The 26041-nt window shown below is 34.7% G+C and overlaps 1 protein-coding gene across 2 annotated transcripts; it reads right to left on the reverse strand.

The window, feature by feature from the left end:
• Positions 1 to 3709: 3709 nt before the first annotated feature.
• GPRI1 (GBF's pro-rich region-interacting factor 1) lies at positions 3710 to 10066 on the reverse strand. 2 transcript variants are annotated; one of them, XM_011625298.3, is made up of 6 exons: positions 9105 to 10066; positions 8874 to 9014; positions 7805 to 8164; positions 7640 to 7681; positions 7386 to 7481; positions 3710 to 4091 (listed from the first exon to the last, which is right to left on the reverse strand). In XM_011625298.3, the coding sequence occupies exons 1-6, from the start codon at positions 9669 to 9671 to the stop codon at positions 3942 to 3944; spliced, it is 1356 nt and encodes a 451-aa protein (XP_011623600.2). In that variant the 5' UTR covers positions 9672 to 10066; the 3' UTR covers positions 3710 to 3941. The 2 variants fall into 2 exon arrangements, with proteins under 2 accessions (XP_011623600.2, XP_011623599.2); XM_011625297.3 differs by having other exon boundaries at positions 9099 to 10066.
• Between the last annotated feature and the right edge of the window lie 15975 nt (positions 10067 to 26041).

Genomic DNA, 26041 nt, shown 5'->3' on the forward strand with positions numbered 1-26041 from the left:
TTGTTGCATCAAGACAATATTTTCCTCTACTTATAAAAATTAGTGTGCATGTAGGGATCCTAAGCACACTTGACACTCTCATTTCAACTCTTAAACGTGGTACTAAAAATTTACCATTTATTTCTATAGAATAAGATAAAAAAATAGTCATTATCAAACCTATAGTTTAAAAGCATACTATTTTGACATGACCTTCATGTTTTGCTTTTTAAAAATGGTGTGGTTTATATAAAGCGTCAATCTTAAACAATCAAAGAAAGGCGCACCCCCATACATTATTGATCGATGCAATTTAGGTGCCAAAAATAGTTTGAAAATATATTTTTTCCTCAAGTTAAATTTAAAGTTCTAAAAATAATGTAGATTGAGCAAGTCTATAAAGACTTAAAAATCTTGAAAATAGACCGTCTAAATAATTTTTTACTCGATACACCGATTGTACTTCCCTCTATTGTGAGACGATCATATCAGCCCCAAGAATTCAAATTGGGAATTTCACAGGAATAGACTCTCATTTCTACAGTCTTTGTAGTTGATAAGCTAAATGAGAGGTTGCTCTTCGTTGCTTGATTTCTTGGAGCATTTTGACAAGGCACTGATATTGTGAAGCTTGAGTGTTGACTTTAGAAAGGCTAAAAATTTATGAAGTCCATTATAATTAGGGGGTTTTTAAATTGGGTGCGGATTTATCTAGACACTGATATTGTGAAGCTTGAGTGTTGACTTGGGAAAGGGACTGATATTGTGAAGCTTGAGTGTCCCACAAATAGTGTCTTTCAACACATTATCTAGACCGTTTATTTTTAAGATTTTCATATGTTTATGAGTAATGATCTTATGAGACTCTCCCACACCCATGTATGTAGGACCTCAAAGGATCATCATTAAATTTGACACAGATCTCTAAAAAAGTTATCACATAGGTGCGGGATTGACTTTTCTATATAACTGTATCAAATTGAATAGTGATCCTTTGAGGTCCAATACAGGGTCTCATAGGATCACTACTTTATATTTATACATCTACTTGATTTTAACTATTTTTGAAGTTTAAAATTTTCTAATTAGATAAGAAAATATATTTTAAGATAATCCTAAGATTTTTTTACACCTTTACATATACATAAAAAACCACTATTATACATGTATGGGAACATTTTTATCTTTTTTTCTAGGGAAAATTATGGATCCCCCAAGATGAACTTTGTAGACACACTAACCCCCAATACTTTTCGTGTCACATTTTAAACCAAGTCACTGTTTTTCTTGCTTTTATCCCCAGTCAAAAAGTAAATCATTTAAAGACTAAACTACGATTCCTCTCTCTCTTTGTCTCAACCCACCCTCTCGCTATACCTGCTATCTATAATTAGGAGAGAGGGTCAATAGAGAGAGATAGAGAGGGCGGCTAGACAGAGAGAGGGGAAGGGTAGTTTAGTCTTTAAATGATTTACTTTTTTATTGGGGGTAAAATAAAGAAAAAAGTGACTGAGTTTAGAGTGGAATACTAAAAGTAATGGGGATAAAATATCTTCAAAGTTCATTTTGGAGGTATCCATAGTTTTCCCTTTTTCTTTTTATATGTTAACTTGGGACCTGGTGTTGTGCGCGGAAGGTCTAAACCCGATGGGTTAACTTTGGAAAATAAAGTACGAGAAAAATAGAATAGGCAACACACAAAAAAAATAAAGCAGGAAAAAAAAACCAAAAAAAAAAAAAACTATAATTTATGTGGTTCGCCCCATAAGGGCTACATTCACGGGTATGACAAACTGAAATCCACTATACCAATAAAAATTACATCAAAGATTTTGGGATATAGAGTTACCTTTCCAACCCTCAACAAAACTCAGTTGAGCAAACTCTTTTAAACTACCCTCCTGACCAACACCATATGTCATTCTTCTTTCTCTTTACTTGGCAACCATTATCGACAATACCAGATAGAGAGGTGAGAGCTACGGAAACTGATTTTCTCTCTAACTAAAAGGGGAAACACCCAAAATCTCAATGGAAACCACTTTGCTACAAGAAACCAGCTTCTCAATCTATACGAGTCTACAAGAGGCACCATCACACTATTTCCCTTTATAGGAAGCTCTCTTCTCTCTAAAGAGAATTTACCTTTCCCATACGGTGACCTAAATAAGGTAGACAAATGCTTTGCTCTTTCATCTCAAATATATAAGGTTAAGAATCCATACTAAATAGGAAACTTCCTATAGATGCTACATATATTTCATGAACCAATATATATATATATATCCAAGAGTCCTAATCTTTTTGGATTTCTATGTCTTTTAGGAAACTTGTCAATATCAATCTCAATCCCACATAATATGAGAGTTCCTTATGTGAATGATTTTGGATATCACCATACCTAACACTTGGAAGGAATAAAACTCAAGACCACATCCCCTCCACCGGATCACCTATGCCCCATGCATGTTCTTATGCCTGCCCATTTTTATCCAAGTCCCATTGTCTCTGTTGCTGTGGAGGATGTTAGCCGATATGATAAAGCAGCTTTGTTTTCACATAATTGTTGTTTTTTTTTATGCATTTTTTTAGACACGTATATTTGAGAAAGGATTTTATACTTCCCCCACAATATAGAAGATATATACTTTCTCCCATCTAGCCGTCCAATTTAGATCGAGTGAGCCATTGACCGTATGATCTAGATCCGAGTATTTTATTTTTACTTTTTTTCTACAAGTTTTATAAATATAAAATTTGGCACATGCCATCTTCTCAATGGGGCGCACCTAACATAGATATTAAAAAGAATTGTTCAATAAAATATAATAACCAAAATACCCATTGAATCTTTTAGGGGTATTTTGGTCATTTTATTTTATTGAGAATGTTTGTTTTATATTTTTTATTAATGTGAGTTTAAGAGAGGAGTGGATTCCCAAAATTTGGTGTCAAAATATTTTATATATAAAAAATAAAAATAAATTAGTGTAGAGATGTGACATTATGATGGGGCCATCTCAACTATCCATTCAAAATAGACGGTTGGCTAGCAGGAACCATATAAGTTCAGTAGGGGACGCATAGAAATATTTTCAATGTCTTTTACCATGTACATTTACCATAGGACCCGGTTTTTATGCTGCCAAACCTGCATATGTAGAAATACGAGCTTATTAATAAATCCATTTTTGAGATGGGTTTTTGGACTTAATTTTTAAGGACACGATCATGAATATGAAAAAATGGAGGCAAGTAGGTGTTCCATCTAAAAAAAATAAAAACTAATATTCCAAATGTTTTTCTTACTACAATTATTATTTCTAATTTTTAAAATTTATTTATTTTTTAAAATGTACTATGGCATAATTCCCAAAATTTGGATGCATGCATTGAATGTTGAACCAAGTAAAAATGCCCCATGATGAACTTCTCATGGGGCATGCCTCTATTACGAAACCTGCATTCTCAGAGTCGAAGCCTCCATACCAGAAAACATGAACAAAGCAGTATCATATAGGTCTGTTCATCTTTCAACAGAGAGTTTCCATTAACTTTGTCCATTCGCAAAATAACCAACAGCTCTAAACCCTTAGATGAGGAAAGCATAGAATGACGTCGAAATGAGCTCACTGAAAACGGAAATCTCTTCGGAGACATATGATAAAAATACGGCCACTGTGCAAGGATGATACACACGAAACGAGAAATGGTTGGACTCTTTTGCCAATTTTTCTCGAAAAAAAGCCCAGAGGATAAGCCGTTGGGATACTTTCTCATTATAAGGATCATAGGGCTGCCAAAATGTACACAATTGTAGTGAAATCACCAAAGGTTTTGAAATGGTAAGGAAGTAAGTTGGGTGGTCAAAAAACTGAAAAAAAACATGTATGAAGAACCGAGACATGTCGTCGAATTTTCGGAGCAAAGGGAATATCAGTTGGTGCTACTTGTTTGTCTTGTCAAACACAAGCTGGAGGTAACTTAGATATCCCTTGCCGTTGTAGTTCAACTATAACACTGTCCAAAGATGGAGGCTTCAATCCAAGAGGAAGTGGACGCCATGGATTTGCTAAAGCATCACCGATGGCAGCATCTATAGTTTCTTTTGACTGCGAATCAAAAATCAAAAGATGAAATCTTAGAATCATGGATAAAAGAATAGCCAAGGCTTTTTTTCTTTTTTCTTTTTTTGGGGTATATGATAAACTAATCATGCATCACAATAGTTATGGGCATTCTAAGGATTGTTCTCAACAGTGTATGGAAAAGGCTTATATAAAAGTGATCCTAAACAATAATTTTAAGGTGCACATCAAAAATTCACTAGAAAAGGTCGTTTTGATGCTAAAATGTCGTCAAATCGATCATCTCGACCTCAAAGAAACAATAGATTTCAAGTCTTAGAAATAGTGCATCTTGTAATGCATTTTTTAGACTGTCAATTTTATAAATAGTGCATCTTCAAATGTTCATAGATCTGCTCAATCTCCATTTATTTTTTTTAAGCTTTAAATTTTATAATAAGAGATGAAAATAAATTTTCGAGCCATCACAAAGATTCTCAATACTAAAGCAACATCTTTTGATACAATTTGAACGATCCGCCTTACTTTGACTTTTTAGGGCCCAGTCTTATACAAGCCACACCCTTCTTTTATTATTATTATTTTTGGTATATATATATCTTCCTAGACAACGCGAGAGCTGGCTTGGTTCGGTTTGGTTCCGGTTTGGAGAGCCAATCTGGGTTTTAAAACACTAATTCTAAATATCATATGAGGAAGTCTACCATATTACATATAGTACATTCTATTTGTGTATTACACGTAGATCGACCCCACTTCTCAATCATCACAATGAAAAGCGATTCCACCATTGATCCTTAAAGGGGAGGAGAGATTCATCTTTAGCATCCCTCATTGAGGTGAACGGTGGAGATTATTGTGCCATACAAAAATTATACTACATTTAGTAGAATATCCCATCTCACCATACATACCAACAACTTCTTAAGACAAGAGATTTCGTGCTCCCATGGGAGCATACAGTCCTTTTTTCCCTCGGGTACAACTCAATCTAAGAATTTTTTGGAATCCCGGGATTTCACCAAAAAAAAGAATGTTTCAAGATTGAGTAGTGATCATGCAAATTTAAGAGTTGGAGATCCAAGTGTTTGAGAACTCAAAATCCAAAAAATTATCTTTTTACCCTCAAGTGATTCTTAGAAAAATTTGAAATTAAAAAAAGCCTCCCAAAATAAGTCTTCTGCCCTAGTGAGTAATGTATAGTATCCTCAAGCAAGAGTATACTATATATGTACACTTCTAAATGCATCTCAACAAATGTCATTACTAAAAACAAAAAGAGTTTCACCTTAATGAATCGATGTGAAACAATGTATTTATATTTATGTTTATTCATGCCAGCAGTGTTATGAGACTCGCTCTCAAGTCCTCTCAAATTCAACTGAGTTACCCCAAGTTGTGTATACAACTTGGGAACATTCAAAAGATTTAAAAAAAGTTCAAAAAAATTATAAAAGAAAAATGTGGGATTGTTCTATAAACTTTTTGTATATAATTTGGATTTTTGGCAAACATTTGTGAGTGTTTTTTCTTTAATCCCTGTTTTATAATTTTTTCTTTTTTTGAAAATTTTAAATTATCCCCCATTGTAAATTAACTTTTTCAAATCTATTTTTCTATATTTTTAAGCTTATTTAGACCTTTTAAGGTCGCTTATAATTTTATTTTATTTTTAATACCTTTGTATTTTTTCAATTTATCTAGGGCTTTTGACCATGTAGAGACTCAGCTAAATAACTTGCCTCAGCCCAGGGCCTATCCCCTTGAGAGGAGAGTTCCTAAAACCTTAGCCGAGGCCAGGAGCACCTCATGCAAGTATTCTAGCAATTACATGTGCAGGCATTTTGAATGTATTCCTATTTTTCGTCATTTTTATTCATCTTATTCCAAAGTCTACAAGTAGGATTTTTTTTTTTTTTTTATATTGGACATGTGAAGTACAAGATAAACATAAAACTTGAAGTACAAGATAAACATAAAACTTACTAATCCACCAAGAAGCCTATCAAAGAACAGATATGATTGTAAGAGAGATCGATGGGAGTTCAATTGTTTACACAACTAAATGAAGAAAAGGATGGTATTATCTTATCTCCATGAAACAAAAAAGTTGGATGCTATTCAATGTCATTTTTATAAGGGTGACTTTTGCCCAACATAAAGTATTTGAATATTGATTTGAAAACTAAAGTTTGATGCTATAGTTAAGGAATTGATTTTATAGTCAAATAGCTAATCTTATAGGAGCAACCCGTGGTAATGTATATTCAATAATGATGAAGTGTGCCAACTTTAGTACTACTAGCAAATGGTATGTGTGTTGGATGATGCTTTTGCGTGGAGATTAAATAAAATATAATTTTTAAATATTTAAGTATCATTTTATTTTAATTTATATTATCTTTAGTATCACTTTAGTAGATATTCAACTTTTGGTCTAAAATTTTTTAAGTTCTTCCGTAAGTTTTTATAGATAAGCTAAATGCCTTTATAGAAGTTTCTATTTTCATAATTTCTATTTTGGAAAAAATTTATATAAAAATGTAGAGTTAGCGATGGGCTGGACGGGCATTGGCTCTAGCACAGCAATAGTCCCCATAAGGTCGGCCCAGGCACCACTCGGCCTTGACTGGGCTAAAGAGGCCTTGGCCTTACTCTATCTGGGGCTGGGCTGAACCAGGCAGGTAATGTCGTGAGCCTAGTCCAACCCTTGGGACAGATTTTTTATTTTATGGCCATGCCCAAGTTTTTAAGGCCACGCCAGGCAATCCGGCCCATTGTGACCCAAAAGATGCAATCTTATAAGTAGAAGTGCATTGTGACCCAAAAGATGCAATCTTATAAGTAGAAGTGATGTTGCAGTAATTTACCATGTTCATGTTATGTGGAAAGCCTAGATTGGACACTAACTTAAAGTTTTTTTGACCCAAAAAAAAGAAAAAAGTGATATGTTACATGAAGGGATTTGACCCCTACTTTTTAGTGAAAATGGAGTCAAATACCTCACTATGAAGCTCAATAGTACTATTGCCAAGGACAACATTATTTCTACAAATACCACTGTAACTTTATACAAATCGCACCCCTCTATTTTCGATAGCATAATTGGCGTACAAAAACCATTTCCAAAAGTATTATCTATTGTTGTTTTTCATTTGCTCCTATTTCTTCTACATAATATAATATATTTCCAAATCATGATTTGGATAAATTTTTTAAGGAGAGACAAGATAATGGAGTTCTGATACTTGGAAGAGTAATAGAAAGAGAAAGTAAATGGAGAGAAAGAGGGAGAGGGAGAGGGAAAGAGAAAGGTACCGGGTGAAGGTCGAATTGCATAAGAGGGTCGGCGGGTGCAGGTGGTAAAGCTACGCCCGCAGGCGGAACTCCTTGAACAGGCGTTACCGGAAACCTCTGCAAATGTTCGCATTCAGGGCTATATTGTTAGAGAGAGAGAGAGAGAGAGAGAGAGAGAGAGAGAGAGAGACTGTAATGTTAGAGAGAGAGAGAGACTGTATTATTAGAGAGAGAGAGAGAGAGAGAGAGACTGTATTGTTAGAGAGAGGAGGTACCATGGGATAGAAAGGCGTCCCTGGGGTAGGGCCGCTGGTCCCCTGCAAAATCATTATCCAAATGCAGAACATAAGCACTTCTTCCAAAACAAAAAGACAAAAAAATTGAAGAATGAAGAGATAGACGGTCCTATAGGTATGTGGGGCGGGAGAGAGAGAGATTACGGTGAGATTGTGGGGGTGCCAATAGGGTGGGGCTTCGGCTGGTGGTGGTGGTGCATGTGGAGGCCAAGGCGGGGGAGGGGGAGGAGGAGGAGGAGAGAGCGAAGGAACAAGGTGCTTGGACCAAACATGTGATGGATCGACGGTCGGATGTCCCCACACGTGCAAAGGCCTGAGATGAGGAGGTGGGAATCCGATGGAATGAATTGGCCAAGCATGGGGGTTATGGTTAGAGAGAGGAGAGAGGAAGTCTCTCTTGATGTTGTGATTGTTAACTCCTCCCCAATACATTTGTCTCCTTTGGCTCCAACTTGCTGCCTCAGCTTCCCTTGCCAGTAGATGCTTTCTGTGTGACCGATATTTCTACACCAAAACGACATCGCAAATCAAATCATCTCTCTCTCTCTCTCTTTACCACCATTGTTCTCACAGCAAATTTAGGAAGATGAAACGTAGAAAAAACATGATGCAGAAAGAAACATCTGCTCTTCGTTTGAAGCTTCCTATGCGACCCCACCTCTCTCTCTCTCAGAGGAACACACGCACACACAATAAATACCTGAAATGGATGGTTCCTCTCAGATTGACACTTGTTACATAAATATTAACAAGGACAACATTTAAACCGTTAAATGTTAAAAAACCCACTTCTCAAACAGCAATGTTACAGTACAAAACCAATTCATCTCAGCCTCTCTCATTGCCTAATGTCACATCATTTCTCTCTCTCTCTCTCTCTCTCGCTCTCTCTTCGCCTAATTTGAACACCGTTGTTCCCACAATGCCTAGAAAAGTGAGACCATCTCTCTCTTTCTCCGATGCAAAAGTAGAATGAAACGGATTCATCAAGGCTCCTTGCCTAGTGTGACACTACTACTCCACAATGCCTAAAAAAGTGAGACCAAAAAATTCCCCAATTCAGGTAAATAAAGCAAACCATCTCTCTTTTTAGTCTCTCTCCAGTGCAGCAGTGGAGTAGAGAGAGAAAGGATTCGTCAAGAAATTACTAAGGAACGCACCATCAAATGGAATTGAGGTAGGACTGGTGTAAGAGGAGGGATTAGGGAAAGACCTGAAGGTGACTGGCGATGTTGTGGCGAGTGAGACAGTCAATGCCCATCAGTTCCAATATTCGCGAGGGCACCGCCTTATCCACACCCAGCTGCTCCACCGCCTGAACGAACCGCCTGTGGAGCTCAGGCGTCCAATCCACCTTAACAATTACACAAACTTATTTAGAGAGAGACAAGATTATGGTTTTCTTTTTAGAGAGAGAAAATATTTAGAATGAGAATACCTTCACCTTTCTCTTCCCTTGAGCTCCTCTTTTAGATTTTTGTGATTTATCTACCTCCGAGGACGATGACGAAGACCGGCTCTTTTTCCCTGTTTTTTGAGATGATGAATCCTCTGATGAGTTTTGTGGTTGCGATGGTGATGGTGGAGGGGGAATTGGGTGCTCCCCTTTTTGGAGAGAGAAAGTTGTGTGCTTTTCCCTTTGGAGAGGAGAACTTGGGCTGTCTTCTCTTTTGAGAGAGAAAGTTGGGTTCTGTCGTTCTTGAAGAGAGATAGATGGGTGGTTTTCTTCTTCTTGGAAAGAGAAAGATGGTTGGTTTTCATCTTCCTCTTCTTGTTTTTGGAGGGAGAGAAACTGGTGATCGTCGGATGAGAGATCCGCAAGCATCTCCAGATCCAATTCAAGCTCCGGTAATATATCTGTATCATCAATGTCGAAGAATAGATCGTCAAACACCAAGCCATTCTCCAAAACCAAAAAACTCGAATCAACTTCTCTCTCTTCATCTCCATCACTGCACCTTTCCTCTTCTCTCTTGTCATAGGGACTCGCCAGAGATCTTGCTGCCAGCATCACAAGCCCCTCTCTCTCTCTCTCTCTCTCTCTTATCTCCCCTCTTTCTCTCTCTCTTCACTTTGCTCTCTCACTTACTCGTGTCTTCCACGCTCTCTGCGCGCAGCGGCACCTAAAAACCTCAAAACCCATCTCCGTCCTCTCTCTTTCTCAACATCTGAGAGGAAAAAATAGCATCTCAAACCAATAATGCTCTCTCTCTCTAGAGGTTTGCCTTCGACTCTCTCTCTCTCTCTCTCTCTCTCTAGAGGTTTATCTTCGTCTTTTGGGTTAAGATTCATCCATGGCTCTTAATTACTTAACCCTCCGTCTATGAGTGTTATTGGACACCTAGCTAGTGTCCGTTTGTAGTGAGAGAGAGCGATGGATGTGAGCCTCAACTTCTTTGATTTTGTGAGGGTGGAAATGCTTCATATTCAAGGTATTTTGTGGCCCGCGTTGAACCTCAAAGAGGGAAGTGGCGGCATCTGCCAGTCGTCTCAAAGCATCAAAAAAAAAAAAGAAAAAGAAATGGAGCACACGACTCGTGAGCATCATTTACAGTAGTCAGGGGAGAGAGAGAAAATGAGAGGTGAACATCTCCCAAGATTGTCAGAGACAGTGAGAGACAAATAAAAAGTTGTTTTGTTAAGCCTCACCTCAAATTATAGCTAGGCCTTTGAACATTGTCGTTGCGAAAAACTCTGAGGATTTTAAGTTTTAAAAAATAGTATATATTATATCTAGACCGTCTATTTTTTAAAGGGAAAAAGTTTATATGAGGCGTCACGAGTAAAATGCACTTAAAAACTCCACTAGACAAAGTTGTTTTTATATTGAAAAACCCTCAAATCGTCTCAATTTCTATAGACATGAAAAAAAAATATTTCTATTCGTAAAAATAGTTTATCTTCTAATGTATTATCTTGACCGTCTATTTTCAAGATTTTCAAGTGTTCGTCAATCTGTTGAATCTTCACTATTTTTTTATCTTTAAATTTCATAATTAGAAGCAACAATAGATTTCCAAATCATCACAAGGTTTTACGAAATCGAAACTGCATTTTTCAGCATAGCTTTGAGGTACACCTTGCTCCAATTATAGAAGTTTGACACCTTATGCAAACCTTGTTCATTTTCAAGTGTCTACAAATCTACATCTTTATCATGTTTTGATATAGAAATTTCATGATAATGGTAGACTTTTCTCATGCCCATGATACTTTCTAAATGAAGTTTCGAAATGAAGTTTCACTCTTTTTTTTTTATATATATAAAGCTTTGGCCTTATAAAAACAACATCCAAATGTGGCGAGAGGAGAATGAGTACCGAAAAAATCAGGTACAAACCTGTCTAAGAGGATTTTAACTTTTGTCTGATGTAAGAAAGTACGGACGAAATAAAGGGGCTGGGGCCGTAGTGGTAACAGCCCCGTATCTTAGTCACAGTCGAGTTTTAATTTTTATTTCCATTTCATTAATATTTTTAAAATAAAATAAAAAACCTTTTAAAATATTTTAAAAAAATGGGTAAGACATGTCTTCCTCACTAAAGTACCTTAAAAAAATAAAAATGCTTATCTAGAGCCGGGGACCTAAACAATCAAATTAGCACCTACATCAAAAATTTCACTCAGGGAGTTTGTTTCGATGGCCTACTATCTTCAAATTGATCATCTTGACATCAATATGTATGAACATGAGAAAAAAAAAAATGAATTTCAAGTTTTAGAAATAGTGCATCTTGTAATACGTTTTTGGACCGTCAATTTTCAAGTTTTCATGGATCAGCTCAATCTACATTATTTTTGAAGCTTTGAATTTGATAATTAAAGATGAAAATATATTTTAAGGCTATCATAAAGATTTGAAGTATTAAAACTACATTTTTCCATACTATTTGAAGGTGTGTTTTACTTTGACTATTTAGAACCTTGGCTCTATACAAATCTCACCCCAAAAAAATTATAAAACTACTAGTGGAGAGAGAGAGATTGGGGGAAATTGACCGTATCATCCTTAATTATTGCGTCAACATAGAGCGAGCTGGGGGTTATCATGCATGATAATATTAGTTATTTGCTTACACAGAGAGATAGAGGGAAATGGGGTTATTAACCATAATAACATTAATTATTGCCTGGAGAGAGAGAGAGGGAGGGATAAATTGACGATATAATCCTTAGTTACTGCGCCGTGGAGTTTGTTTACCGTACTAACAAGCTCTCGCTTATAGGACTGAGATGATTTACCATGAAAAGTAGGGTTGATTATTCTCAAATCAGTATTTTAATTTGCATAAACTCACATAAATTCTAATATTTTATTACTTAAATGTTTTTTAAAAAATAATAACTAATCTCCCCTAAACTCTTCATTAATAAGTAAGTAACTCAAAACCTTAAAAGACTATTATAAAATCCTAGTCATTCATTCCATTTAATCCTAGCTATCCATGGTTAAGTGACTAGCCCTACCCCTTTCAAAACAAAAAATAGGTAAAATGAAAAAGACAAAAACGTAATATGTAACTTACCACATCTCATAGTAGCATAATACAAAAAATAAACCCTAAAATCCCCAAATATATTCATCAATCCCCTTAATTAAGATCCACAAAAAAACCATCTTGCGCATGATTTTATTAAACCATATTGTACTTAGTTATTATTTTTGTAAATGAGAAATTTACGTACATGCATAAAATAAATAAGTAAAATGCAAAATAAATCAATTTTGGCATAAAATTGTGAAAAAGGTCGCATATTGTAGTTTTTTTTTAATTTTTCCTATAGTGCCCCAGGGTTCGAGGATGGTATTCCCAGACTAGTTTTATTTTATATTTTTTAGGTTTTTTTTTTAGATTTTTTGAGCCATGTCCTATGTTTTGTAGACAGTTGATGGCCGATCTGAGGTTCCCATCTTCAGACCACCCAGATTGTGGTATTACAACACATTACAAGCGATCCGAGGTCCACATCCTCGGACTCCCATATTGTCGTGCTACACCACATTACAGGCAGTCCAAGGTCTCCATCCTCATACTGCATCTAATGAAGTCGAACACCACAGTGTGGGCGGCCTGAGGATGGAGACCTCAAACCGCTAAGTGGAAGGAAGAAATCAGAGATTTTCATCATCGGATGTGTAACACCACAATCTAAGAGGTTCGATGATGGGGTACTTGGACCGGTTGTCCACTGTCCTAAAACATTGGACACGGCCCAGAGAATAAGAAAAAAAAAACTAAATAAAAAAATTGTAAAACCAATTCGAGGATACCACTTTCGGACCGTGGGCATTATGGAAAAAAAAAATAAAAAAAAACCTATAGTAAACGACCTTTCTGGTAATTTTTAGCCGAAGCGACCCTTATTTATTATATCTATACGTAAAATTACCCTTTATAAATTAGTAACATGTGTTGATTCTAAAAAAATATATATATATATATAAAACAAAACAATTTATTTTTAATACAAAGCGGTAACAACAAAAAATTATGACACTTTTAAGTCAAAAAAAATAATGACTTGATCGTACACTCTCGGTCTATTAGGCATATTTGGTACGGGAAGTGATTTTTTCCCGTCCTTTTTCTCTCTAAAAGGTCGAAATGATTGCAGTAAAAGGGTTTTTAAAAACTCAAAAACAAAGGGGGTCGATGCACTCACGTCGTCCACTCGTCGCAAAGGTCCCCACTTTCACAGCACCAAAACAATACAAAACTCCAATAATTCATACAACAAAACAATTCAAGATTTGCCCGTACTCCCTGCTCCATTTGCCCCCCGTCTTTTACAACTCCCTCCTCCCAACCTCCCTTTCTTCCCTATTATTACTACTGTTGTATCATATCATTCGCACTTTGTATCAAACAATTAACTAAACACAGTTATACCTCTTCCTGCCCACCTAATAAAGCTTCCAATCTGTTCTTTTCTCTTTCACTTTTCTTTCGTAAATTTATGTCCTTATCATGATGCGCATATGTCCATATTTATGCAAATATTTCTTGCAACCTCACCTTTTTGCATCTTCTAAAAAATGTACAAAGCTGATTTTAAGTTCTTTATTATATCTTTTATTTCTTTCAAAATAATAATACCTTATTGACTACGGTGGCAAAGGGCCTTAACCCACCCTTGGCCCTGCCCTAGCCCTTGTCCCCATAGGGTTGGCCCAAGCCTAGTATGGCCAGGCCAAGCCCGGCAAAAAACAAATTAAGAAAAAAAAGGGAGAGAACAAGAAAAAAACATGGTCAAACCGCCCTGACACTGGCCCAAGCCCTACTTTTTAAGGGCTAAGCTACCCAACCCATTGCCAACCCTAGTTACATAAAGAAATCAGATTTATTTATTTAAATTTTTAAATAATATGTAATTTTAATTACAGAGTTTTATTTTTAAATGCAATTTAGACCGAATTTATTTTTGCATTACAAGTTTTCTATATTTTTGTATCCACTCTATGCTCCTTTATTTATGCTTTTCTTTCTAATTATAATACAGCAAGATAAAGCTAGTTTCAATTTTGTATATTTATCTTGAATTTTTAATGCTTTTAAATTTCAATCATGACTCATTGTTGTTTTTTTTAATAGCTTATAAGTATAAGGTTGAATAAATTTTTACCACGAAATTTCATACTTTAAAATTAATTTATTGCTGCTTTTCAAATTTCTTGCAAATAACACTCAATTTTAAGTAGTTTTATTTTTGGAAAAATATCTCTTTGTTCCCTATTTTTAACTTCTATATCTCATGAGACTCAAGAATTGAAAATATTACTTGTAAGCAAAACGGCTTCATCTTTTCTATCTTACAATCCCCTGGACCCCTTTGACCATCAATTTTTTATCCAAACAAACACTAAAATGATGCTCTAAAACTCTATCTCTCTCTCTCTCTCAAAACTCCATTCTCTCTCTCAATACTCTATCTTATTGCCCCATTCTCTCTCTTCAACTCGCTCCTCATAACAAAGCACATGCCCATCTCAAATTCCACCCCCTTTTCCAGCAACCCAATCACCAAAAAACTAAACCAACTGCAGCAAATTAGGATAAAATTATGCAATATGACTATATTTGAATGATAAGAAAGAACAAAAAAAATTCATCAAAATAGAGAGAAAAAAACGATAGATTATAAACGAAAGAAACAGTCAAGTTAGAGAGAGGGTAGGTTATAGAAGATCATACCTGTAGAAGAAACGAATCAATCCATCAAACGTTTTATGTCTTAAGGTACTCCTTATCATTCTAATAACTTTTTGAACCAATTTTTGAGAGAGAAGAAACGTGATTTGTGTAATACATTGTTTTGAGCATTTCCGGCTAATCCACTAAGCTTCTATATCTCTTAATTCTTTCATTTAGTTTTTATTTTTTAAAAATTTAGCTTAATGTTCAAATATGTACCTTCTGAATTGCTTTTAGAGAGAGAAAGGGTAGAGAGATAAACAAACCCATAGTCGTAGAAGCATAAAAAACAAACAGAGTAAGTTTTAACATTTCAGTGGATCCTTGGATTGTTTCCCACTTTGTAATCAACTTCTTATATTATATTAAATTTCCAACCATTTGAATGATTCAATATTTGCTAGTTAAATTATTTCTATTGAATTCTATATCTTTCTTTTTATTTGTTGATTATATTAAATTTCCTGTTTTTCCCTTCTATGAAGCCATGACTTCATCTGATAAACCAGTGGAAAAGATCGAAACAGAAGAAGAGAAAGGTGGTTTCCTTGAAAAAGTGAAGGATTTCATCCATGACATTGGAGAGAAGATATAAAAAAATATTTTATTACAATTTTAATTTTATAAGTGTTTTCATGTAAATGGCATCAGCTTCCATCGAACCGTTCCTTTCAATATTTGAACATTTTGCTATCGATCTATCTGTCATTGCATATCTAGGTGCAACATATATAAATTCAAAATTTTATATATTAAGCCGTAGTTAAGGCTAGCAATGGGCCGAGCCTAGGCGAGACCAGCACTGGCCTGAGCCCAGCTTTAGTCCGCATAAAGCCATCCTAAGCTCAGCCAGGCCCCGATAGGGCTTGGGGGAAGGCCTCTTCGACCGGTCCAACTCTTGGACCGTAATGCCCCAGCCATAGTCTAGCCCTTGAGCCGCATTTTTTGGCCCATACCCTAAACTTTTTTAGGGCCAACCACCTAGCTTCATTGCCAGTCCTATCTACTTAAGACTAAAATAAAAATAATGAAAATGTGCATCAAAATGCCTCTACTAGTACCTTATATTATGTCCTCTTCATTTCTTGTTCCTTTATTTAAGTTTCCTAATATCTTTTTCTTTCTTAGAAGCTATTGTAGCAACTAATCCCTTCCTAGGGTGGTATACTCATCTAGATATTTCGTGAGGGAAGGATCGGGCTCTCTCCCTTTCGGAGGCTTTGAGGGTTGATAGGATCCGAACCCTGGACATTAGCTTGGAGCCCCCTAAGTCCCTAACTACCGACCCGAGTGCCCAAACCGTTTGTCTTTCTTTATGGTGAGTTTGAATTTTGCAAGGTGTGGTTTTGGAAACGGTCTTTCCCTCATAGTGATACTTCCCTTCTTAAAAAGAATAAGTGCTAAGAGAAAAGTGGATATTATAGTATCCATGTGAACAGAAACTGTGAACAAATATGGCAATCTACTGAGGCACGATTATGTTGTGCACAACTATAGCAACCTGCAAAGACATGATTGTGTACTATAAATTTATGAAAACTATATTTTATAAATTTGGAAACCATTAACTGTACATGCAATTTTTCATATATAAATCTGCCATTGTAAATCAAGTTTGTATCAATAGAAACAATATTTTCACATGGTTTCTTTACTCTCAGTCTTTCTTTGTTTTGTTTCTCTGTATAAGCACCTAAGCCCTACTCTTCTCTCTCGATCTTTATACTCTCTCACCTTTTTTTTTCTTTCTTTTGTCTATTTTCTCTCTCGATCCCTAAGATCTCTCCCGATCTCTCTAAGACTTTTTTAAACTCTCTCTCTCAATCTCTCTATTCTCTCTCACGCTCTTCAGATCTCTATCTAGTGATCTCTCAATCTATCTCTTCAGATGTCTATCTACTGATCTCTCAATCTATCTCTTCCTACTTTCTCTCTCTCAAGCCATTTTCTCCTTACATCTCACTGATCTCTCCCTACTTTGTCTCTCTCAGGCCATTTTTTCCTCATATCTCTCTTTATTGATCTCTTAATCTCTCTCCCTACTTTCACTCTCTCAGAACTTCCTATCACTTTTCCTCTCTAAAAGTTGACATCACTTCTACGCAACATTTGATGGACTTTGGAGACAATTTGTCTTTTTCAGTTGGGAGTAACAAAACAAAGCAAGTGCAGCTAAATACAAGTAGGAGGGAATAATCGGGTGGTCGTGTAAACAATTTTTGAAAAAGTGTTTCACCTGATAAAATAGAGGAGGGCATGATGTTTATGAAGAAAACGGAGGTATGAACAGTTTCTGCCCAAAATTCTTTTGGGACAGATGTAGAAAAAAGAAGGGATCTTGTGGTTTCCAAGATATGACCATTTTTACGTTCAACAATACTATTTTGTTCTGGTGTATAAGGACAGGTTTTGTGGTGTTGAATGTTATGATTAGTCAAAAATTGTTGAAGCGACCCACTGACATATTCCTTTCCAGAACCTGAGCACAGGGCTTTGATTTTAGTGGAAAATTGGATTTCTACATACGAATAAAACTGAGTGAAGATTTTAAAAAGTTAAGTGCGAGTATTCATAAAGAAAACTCATGTATAACGAGTATGATCATCAATAAATATGACAAAATAGTGTGACCCACATTTAGATGGAATAGGTGTAGGACCTCACACATCACTATGAACAAGATCGAACGTAAAAGGTGAAACAGAAGTACTTTGAGAAAAAGATAAAGCATGATACTTAGCGAATTTGATTACCACTATGTTCGACAAGAATAACTCGCAGGCACAATTTTCCTACCATATGTGCCTACAGCATCACAACTTGTCGATTTCTTTACTAAGTCTCATCCCCCGCATCCTTTTTCACAGTTTGTTTCCAAACTCTCTATGATTCCTGTCAAATCATCTCCAGTTTGAGGGGGAGTGTGAACAGATATGGAAACTGTGAACAAATATGGCATATTTCTCACAATTTGTTTCCAACCCATGATTCCTCTCAAATCATCTTGAGTTTGAGGGGGAGTGTGAACATATATGAGAACTGTGAACAAATATGGCAACCTATAGAGGCATGATTATGTTGTGCAACTTACAAAGGCATTATTGTGTACTATAAATTTATGGAAACTATATTTTATAGATTTGGAAACCATTAACTGTACATGCAATTTTTCATGTATAAATCTGACATTGTAAATCAAGTTTGTATCAATAGAAACAATAATTTCACAATCCATTTATATTATTTTTAATATTGAAAAGTGGATATCGTGGGTTTCATGTTTCACTATGAAACCCCCAATATCCACTTTATTAGAAGATGCAGTTTCCAAAACTGCATTGTCCAAAATTCAAATGTGCCCTTTTAATCTTAACAGAAAACATATGTGTTCAAATAAACTACAATAAAATCAAGCAGACGTAAGGATGTAACTTTGACTCTATGTTATTTGTATTGCCAAGGCTTCTATGAGGGGATAACTACGCATAGTACATTTTATATAATTAGTTTCCTTTATTATAAGGGACCGTATACTATGAGAATGTTTATCTTTAGCAGAAGGAACTCACAAAAAGTTATAGCCAACCAATGTAAAGTCCGACATGGTAGGTGCATCACAAAAAGTTCGAAAAATTTTATGTTGAACTTTGAGTCTAGTCAATGGAACAAATGTAGCAACTCAATTTCATTCCAATCTTTAAAATAAATTGTAGCTACTACGTATCATACATAAATAATCTTATTGTATACTTTTTTTTAAGGCAAAACACTATAAAATTTAATATCCGACATTGTTGATCGAAAATTACCGAATTGATAAAATTTCATGGGTAGGCATTCTAGGTCTCCTCCCAAAAATTCCCCAATTTTTATTTGTATTATTTTTAATTTATTTATTGCTAGGCTCACCAATTTCGATCACCTATTTGGCAATCCAGCTTAGTAGAGTGGGTGGATAATCCAAAAGCCAATTGTGGGTTTTAAAACACTATTTAGTAATGTCAAGACATGCAGTGAATGAATGAAGGTATCATCGTGTTGTGGCACTGATACCACCCATAGAAACCTTCAAAAAACTAACTCTTAATATATATGAAAAAAAAAACGGATATCTTTTCCACTTAATTACCCAAAAAAAAAAAAAGATGATTTCAAAAATATCATTTAGAATATCTCATGTATTTATACCCCTGGAGCTACAAAAGGGTTTTGAAGAAATCTGGATGATACTGACAAACCTCAATGCAATTATAAACAATCTGTTAACTCACTTGCAAAGAAAGAAGCAGAGAATCATATCACTACGTATCACTTTTTTATCCAACTTATAATCTTGTATTTTGATTCCAGTTTGTAAAATACCACAAAATCACACTTGTAAAGAAATTTAGTTCACTGTGAAATGAATATAGTATTATGTCTTTAAAAATTCCATGCCACGGACTACTGCCCCACTATTATTGATTGGAAAATATGGTTGGTCAAGTTCCCAAATGCTATTTCTTCCTTTTGTTTAATTGTGGCCAAGTTTGCTTTTACAAAAAAGATGGGCTTGCGCGTTTGTCTATTTGTGCTTGTATGCTATGATTGAATGCATTTTAAAAGTTTAATTTATGTGTCTCCCCTTCATAGCCTAAGTTGACTTCAATCTAAGATCCATCACTGATTGATCTAAAAGGGAGGACTCATGTAAATGGATGATTTGGCAGAATCATCCAAACCTTATCTGTATAAGTATGGGTGAGGTTTTATACTGTTTAAGTAAGTTGCATTTCAAAACTATGCCGAAAGACTCAGTTTCGGAGTTGGAAAGGTTTGTGATGGCATGGAAACTATTGTTATCCTTAATTATGAGCTAAAAAACGATACACAACAAGCATATCTATAAATACTTAAATTTTTTGAAAATAGATAGTCCCAATGATGTGTTGCAAGATGCATTATTTTCATGACTTGAATTTTTGTTTTTCCATATCCACATCTCAAGGTTGAGATTGAAAGTTGGTCACAGTGCTCTAGCACGGTATATATAGATTTTTAATTTTTTGTTCTTACCAACTATAACACTTATAAAGGTCCAAATACATTAAAACTTACTTGAAATAAACAAAGAAATAATCAAAACTTGTTCTCTCTTGCTGCTCCTAATTACAATTTTTTTATTCAATGAATTAAAAGCTTATGAGAATAAGAAAATATAATAAAGAAAGATGTCGGAGGATTCACTCAACGAGACTTAGTTACACCCCACACTTGGTATCCTCCTCCAATGCCACATGGGATCAATGGTCTATCTCATAACTTTGAAAAACGAGAAATCCTTAGTTATGACCCTTAATCAATATGAGAGCAACATTGAATATCACATAAACCACAAGGCCTCAATATCTTGTATGTGTGGGGCCTGCCCCCTCTTCACTCCTAGCTTTGGGCATGCCTCTATTTCGAACTCAATAAATATTTTTTTAAGGGAGAGAGATAAGAGGTGTAGAGATTTATGAGATGAGGGCCCCTATTTATAGGGTTTCTTTAGGGTTAGTCATCCTTATGGATATTAGATACATGCCATTGAATATAGGAGACCTGTGGGATGAGAGATTTGAGTCATTCAATCATTAAATCGATCATCATGATTTAAAGGATGATGCAAACTATTATCCTTCAGCTTTCTAAACATTTATCCCATCAAATATAAAATATCTGATAATATATATCGTTGTATAAAACTCTTTTTATTTATACATATTCCATTTAGAAGTCCAATCTTTTTAGGATTCCATAAAACATATCATGTTAATTGTTTCTATGCCTTACTCATCAAGGTATATCAAAACAAAAAGACTACCTACTTTAAGTGAGGCATGCCACCCATGTGGACTATGGATTTATGTTGGGCCCTCATGGGCCCCATATTAAATATGATTTTTTAAATTATAAAATTTATTTTTAGAATATGGAAAATAAATTTTATTTTTTTGAATATTTAAATATAAAAAATTGAATATGTCTTAATTTATAAATTCATTTTGTAAAAATAAAACATTCAGATACTCATAAATATTCAAATATTCAATCCCAAAATTATATAATATCAAAATAATTAAAAACAAATAATTTTGATGGGAATCGAATCTGTCTAGGTCTACGAATTTATAATACCGCTAAAACGCTTCATCTTCTGCGTGAACTATAATCCACACTTGTTTTCTTAAACTAACCCAGCAATTCTCCTGACCCACATATCGCCGAAGGGGTTCATGATTGGGCTACCAAAGTCAGTCAATAAGCAAGAGAACACAATCATAATCTATGAATTATAGGTTCTCCCCACAAAGACGAACTCATAATCACCTAACTGGATGCAACCATAGCTCTATAGTGCATATGGGTAATCTCTCGCACATGCACACATTTCATTCTCAATGGTTGTTTGCTTTTTTTATACGGCTTTCATATGTACATGTCATGTGATGATTTGGTAGTGAGGATTTGGCTCTCGTCTCTAGAGATTAACCATCACACACAACGGTCACACAATCCCTTGGCTCACTCCCCTAAGCAACTCCGACCTCATCAATGGATAACCCATAAACTCTCCTCAGTTTTATTCCATGCGCAGTTAATAGGGATTTTCAAACTCGACTAGCCTAACACGTCAAGCCAATCTGAGTATCGGTCAATAACATTTGCCTATCTCAATCCCTCTAGACCATAATCTCTTGGTCCCTCAGGACCATATTCTCTCAATCCCTCAAGACCACACTCCCACTGGAGTTCCTTGTTCTACTATATCAGATATTGACTATATGCTCTTATAAAGCCTTTAATGGCCACAAAAACCCAACAGAGATGATCGATGAGGGTTTTCTAACATCAGAATAACCTTTTTCAAATGGATTTTTGAGTTGCGCCTTACTTCAATAGCATAATGTTGGCATCAAAGCAAGAACATCTATAAACTTTATTATAAGAAGCAACTTTGGTATTGAAAATTCTCAAGATGGCACAAGAATAAATTTTTATCTCTAATTATAAATTTTAAACACCAAAAATTGTACAAATCAAGGGTATCTATAAAACACAATAAAATATTAAAAACGGACAATCCATATAATGTATTGCAAGATGTACTACTTTTAGGAATTATTTTTAGTATTGGAAAATCTTTGTAATAGTCTTAAAATATATTTTCCTTTTTAACTATAAAATTAAAACTTCAAAAATAATGTAGATCGAGCAGATCTATGAAAACATGAAAATCTTGAAAATTGACGGTCCAAAAATGCGTTACAAGATGTACTATTTCCAAAGCTTGAAATCTATCTTTTTTTTTTATGTCAATGCATCTTGATGTCGAGATGATCAATTTGAGGATATTTGGACATCAAAACAACCTCTTCTAGTGAAATTTTTGAGGTGGGCTCCAATTTGATTATTTAGAGCCTCGGCTATATATATATATATGGGTGCAGTTTGTATAGAGCCTAGGCTCTAAACAATCAAATTCGAGCCTACCTTCAAATAGTATCGAGAAATGTGGTTTCAATACTAAAAATCTTTGTGATATATTTTTATATTTATTTATAAATTTTAAAGCTTCAAAAATAGTGCAGATCGACAGATCTATGAAAACTTGAAAATCTTGAAAAGTGACTTTCCAAAGATGCATTACAAAATACACTATTTCCAAAACTTGAAATCCATTTTTTTCTCATGTCCATGCATCTTGATGTCAAGATGATCAATTTGAAGATATTTGAGCATCAAAACAATCTCTTTTAGTGAAAGTTTTGAGGTAGACTCAAATTTGATTGTTTAGAGCCTCAGCTCTGTATAAACCTCTCCCCCTCTCTCTCTCTCTCTCTCTCTCTCTCTCTCTCTCTCTCATTTGTCAATGTCAAAGCAACATTTTTCAATGCATTTTTGCAGTGCACTTGAATTCGTCAATATAACTTTTTAGTAAGAAAGCTACTTTATGATAAGGGGACACCAGTTTACGTAAGCATCCCCTAACGCATCAAACATCCATCTTAAAGATGGATGGGGAAGAATAGTGGCCCCACCAAACCTAAAAATGGATGGTGTTAAAAATACATCAAAATCTTATTTTTTATTTTAAAATTTATCTTTCTTTCTTTCTTTTTATATTCGTGTTTACCATGGTTGAGATTCTCGACCCCTAATTTTTTTTACCCAAAGTCCGTCTCTAAGGACTCTAAAGGGAGGATTCATGCAAATAGCTGAGCCTTGGACTCGCTATAAACTTACCGAATAAGTAATGGACAAAGTTTATCCGACGTGACAACTAGAAGGTTTTTACAACATCTATTTGATATTATCGTAAAAGATGTATCAAATTTACATCATCAAATTAAGATGGATAGCGTAGGACATCATAATATTACTTCTACAAGTAAAATTGCCACCTAATATAAAATATACATGTAAGTAAATAAGGATAGAGGTGTGATTTGTTTTATATATCGACGTTAAACAATCAAAATAAAGCCCACCTATAAATATTGATAAAAGATACAGTGTAGGTGATGGAAACATTAATAATCGCATAAAATTTTATTTTCACACTACATTAGGAAATTTAAGGCTCTTGAAATATCTATGAACGCTATTTTTTTTTTAAAGTGCACGGTATTGAAAATGAGTCGCACGATGTACTACTTTTAAGATTTGAAATCTCTCTTTTTTTATATCCATACATCTCATGGCCGAGATGATCAATTATAAAGTCTTTCAACATTTATACAACATTTTCTAGTACATCTTATTTCTATAGTATAAGGTTGACACCTTATATAAGTTTTTTCGTAAGGGATAAGTTCAAATAACCGAGGTTCATTAAATTAAAAAGATAAACAAAAAAGAGAGAGAGAGAAGACACACTGCCCGAGTTGTTTACGGTACAAAATACGAAGGATCCCTAATAATGGAAAATTATGGAAAAAAGTAGAAGGGAAAAGTTTAAATGCGGTTATTTTCAAATGAGACCCTTTTTCAATAGTCCATTTTAAAAATGGATTTTCCAGGTAAAATTCTACAATTTAATAATATCCACCATCATCATCATGAATCTACAAAATAGTACATTTTAAAGTTCAAAAATATATTATTTTAAAAGATTTAAAGTGAATGATTCAAAATGAAACATTATTATTGATTATTGATAGTGAAAGTTTAGATCCAAAATATGGATTTTGGAAGGAAGATTGTACTTAAATATGTGTCAACTGAGATATAAAACCCCATGAAAAGTTGAAAGATGAAATAGAATAAGAAAGAATGGAAAAAATATAAAACGGAGAACTTCAAAATGGTCCAATCACATAATTGATCAGTGAGAGAAACTATACGCTGAGACTATTTATTTTTTGGTACAAGATGGTGACATTAATCTTAACCATTGGATGTGCAATTGGATGGCTGTAATTATTTTATTGACCAAACACAAACTTTAAAAGAAACTTTCTCAAATTTTGTGACACATTCAAGCTATCAAATTTCACATCATTGTGACCACCTTATATCAAAAGTAAACAGTCTCATTGTATATATTCCCTTAACTAAATTATTAAGAAAGTGGTTAAGTTTTTAAATCATCTCACTTAGATACCTTCTCAAGTATATTGTTACGAAAGGCATAAACTACCCTTGTTCTAGGTCTAGACGCTGAACAAATCAGAGCATGTTGGTAATTTTTTCACTTCATTTACTTAAGCACAATGACCTAACTACCCATATTTCTTGTCCATTTCAAACTCGTGACCTACATTTCCGTTGAGAATTCCTATTGTGGGTTGGAACCGGGGAAAAGCCTGGGTGTCTCTTTTGGCTTGCATGACTGCCAAATTATCAAAAGGTATGGTTTCTATAAGGCTGCAATTTTAAACAATCTAATTAAGGCGCACCTCCAAATTTTATCATAATATGTAATTTTAGTATAAACAAGTTTTTGGATTATCTGAAAAATCTATTTTCATATCTAATTATAAAATTTTAGACTTAAAAAATGGTTAAAATCTAATAGATCTATAAACATATGAAAATTTTGAAAATAGACAGTCTAGATAATGTGTTGCAAGATGCATTATTTTTTAGACTCAAAATCTTTCTATACACTCTTACAATTAACGTCAAATAATGTGACAAGCACATGTTGTTTGCATGTAGCACAATAGCACCAATTTTTTTGACCCATAGCTGCCTTTTTTTCTTCTTCTTTTTATTTTTTTTAAGGGTGGTAATTCGGTGAGAAAGATAGGCCCTTGTCTATTTTTGGTAGTATCAGCAGAATTGAAAACCAGAATGCGGTAACTAAGTACCCGGCTCGAGTGTTTGGTTTGTTTGGAGTCAGCGGTTTTTTAAGGTGTCAGTGGGTAATGTCCGCAGGATTGAAAACCAGAAGGGGGTATGTAGGTAACCGGCTTCAGTGTTTGGATTGCTTGAAAACGTGGATAAAAGAGAATCCATATACATTGAACTTTTACAGGACATGACAAGACATACAGATCTCACAAACAGTAGCCAAGCAATTATTTCAGAATGATCAATTACCAACCAGGTCACCATTTCCATACTTTCTTTCCTGATCAATGATAGAAGTAGCAACCACTTTATTTTATCCTTTTTTCATCATTATTAGTCCACAATATGGTGTGACCATGAATGTTTTCATATCTTTTCAACGACCCAGTAGTACGTACGAATCTTGTGTTCCGTTGTTTTTGAATTTGAACTGTCTGGTTTTTCTTTTAAGTAATTCAGTAAAATGAATGACAGCAGAAAAGGTTTGACTACCAAAATAGACCACGATAATATATACCAAGGACGGATCGGTTCACAATAACCTTTTTATGCCCTACCATTTTTGCTTTCTAGATATGCTTACCACTTGCTAGGTATGTTTGGATTCTATTGTGTTGAAAACATTGGGCAACGGTGAAATGGGGTTTGATGTAAACCATTGAATTGAATATTAGCAGGTATGTTTGGATTCTATTGTCTTGAAAATATTGAGCAAGTGTGAAATGCGGTTTGATGTAAACCATCGAATTGAATATGAGAATTCACTCTTCCCAACCTGCTATTTTAAGATAATATTTGCCCTTATTGGTTGTAATCGGCGTCAATAAGATTCTTCAAGTAAATTTGTCCTTGAAATAGTATTTATCTT

Source organism: Amborella trichopoda, chromosome 1, assembly GCF_054954075.1.
Source record: "Amborella trichopoda isolate Santa Cruz 75 chromosome 1, AtrichopodaSantaCruz75HAP2 v2.0, whole genome shotgun sequence".
Lineage (NCBI taxonomy): Eukaryota > Viridiplantae > Streptophyta > Magnoliopsida > Amborellales > Amborellaceae > Amborella > Amborella trichopoda.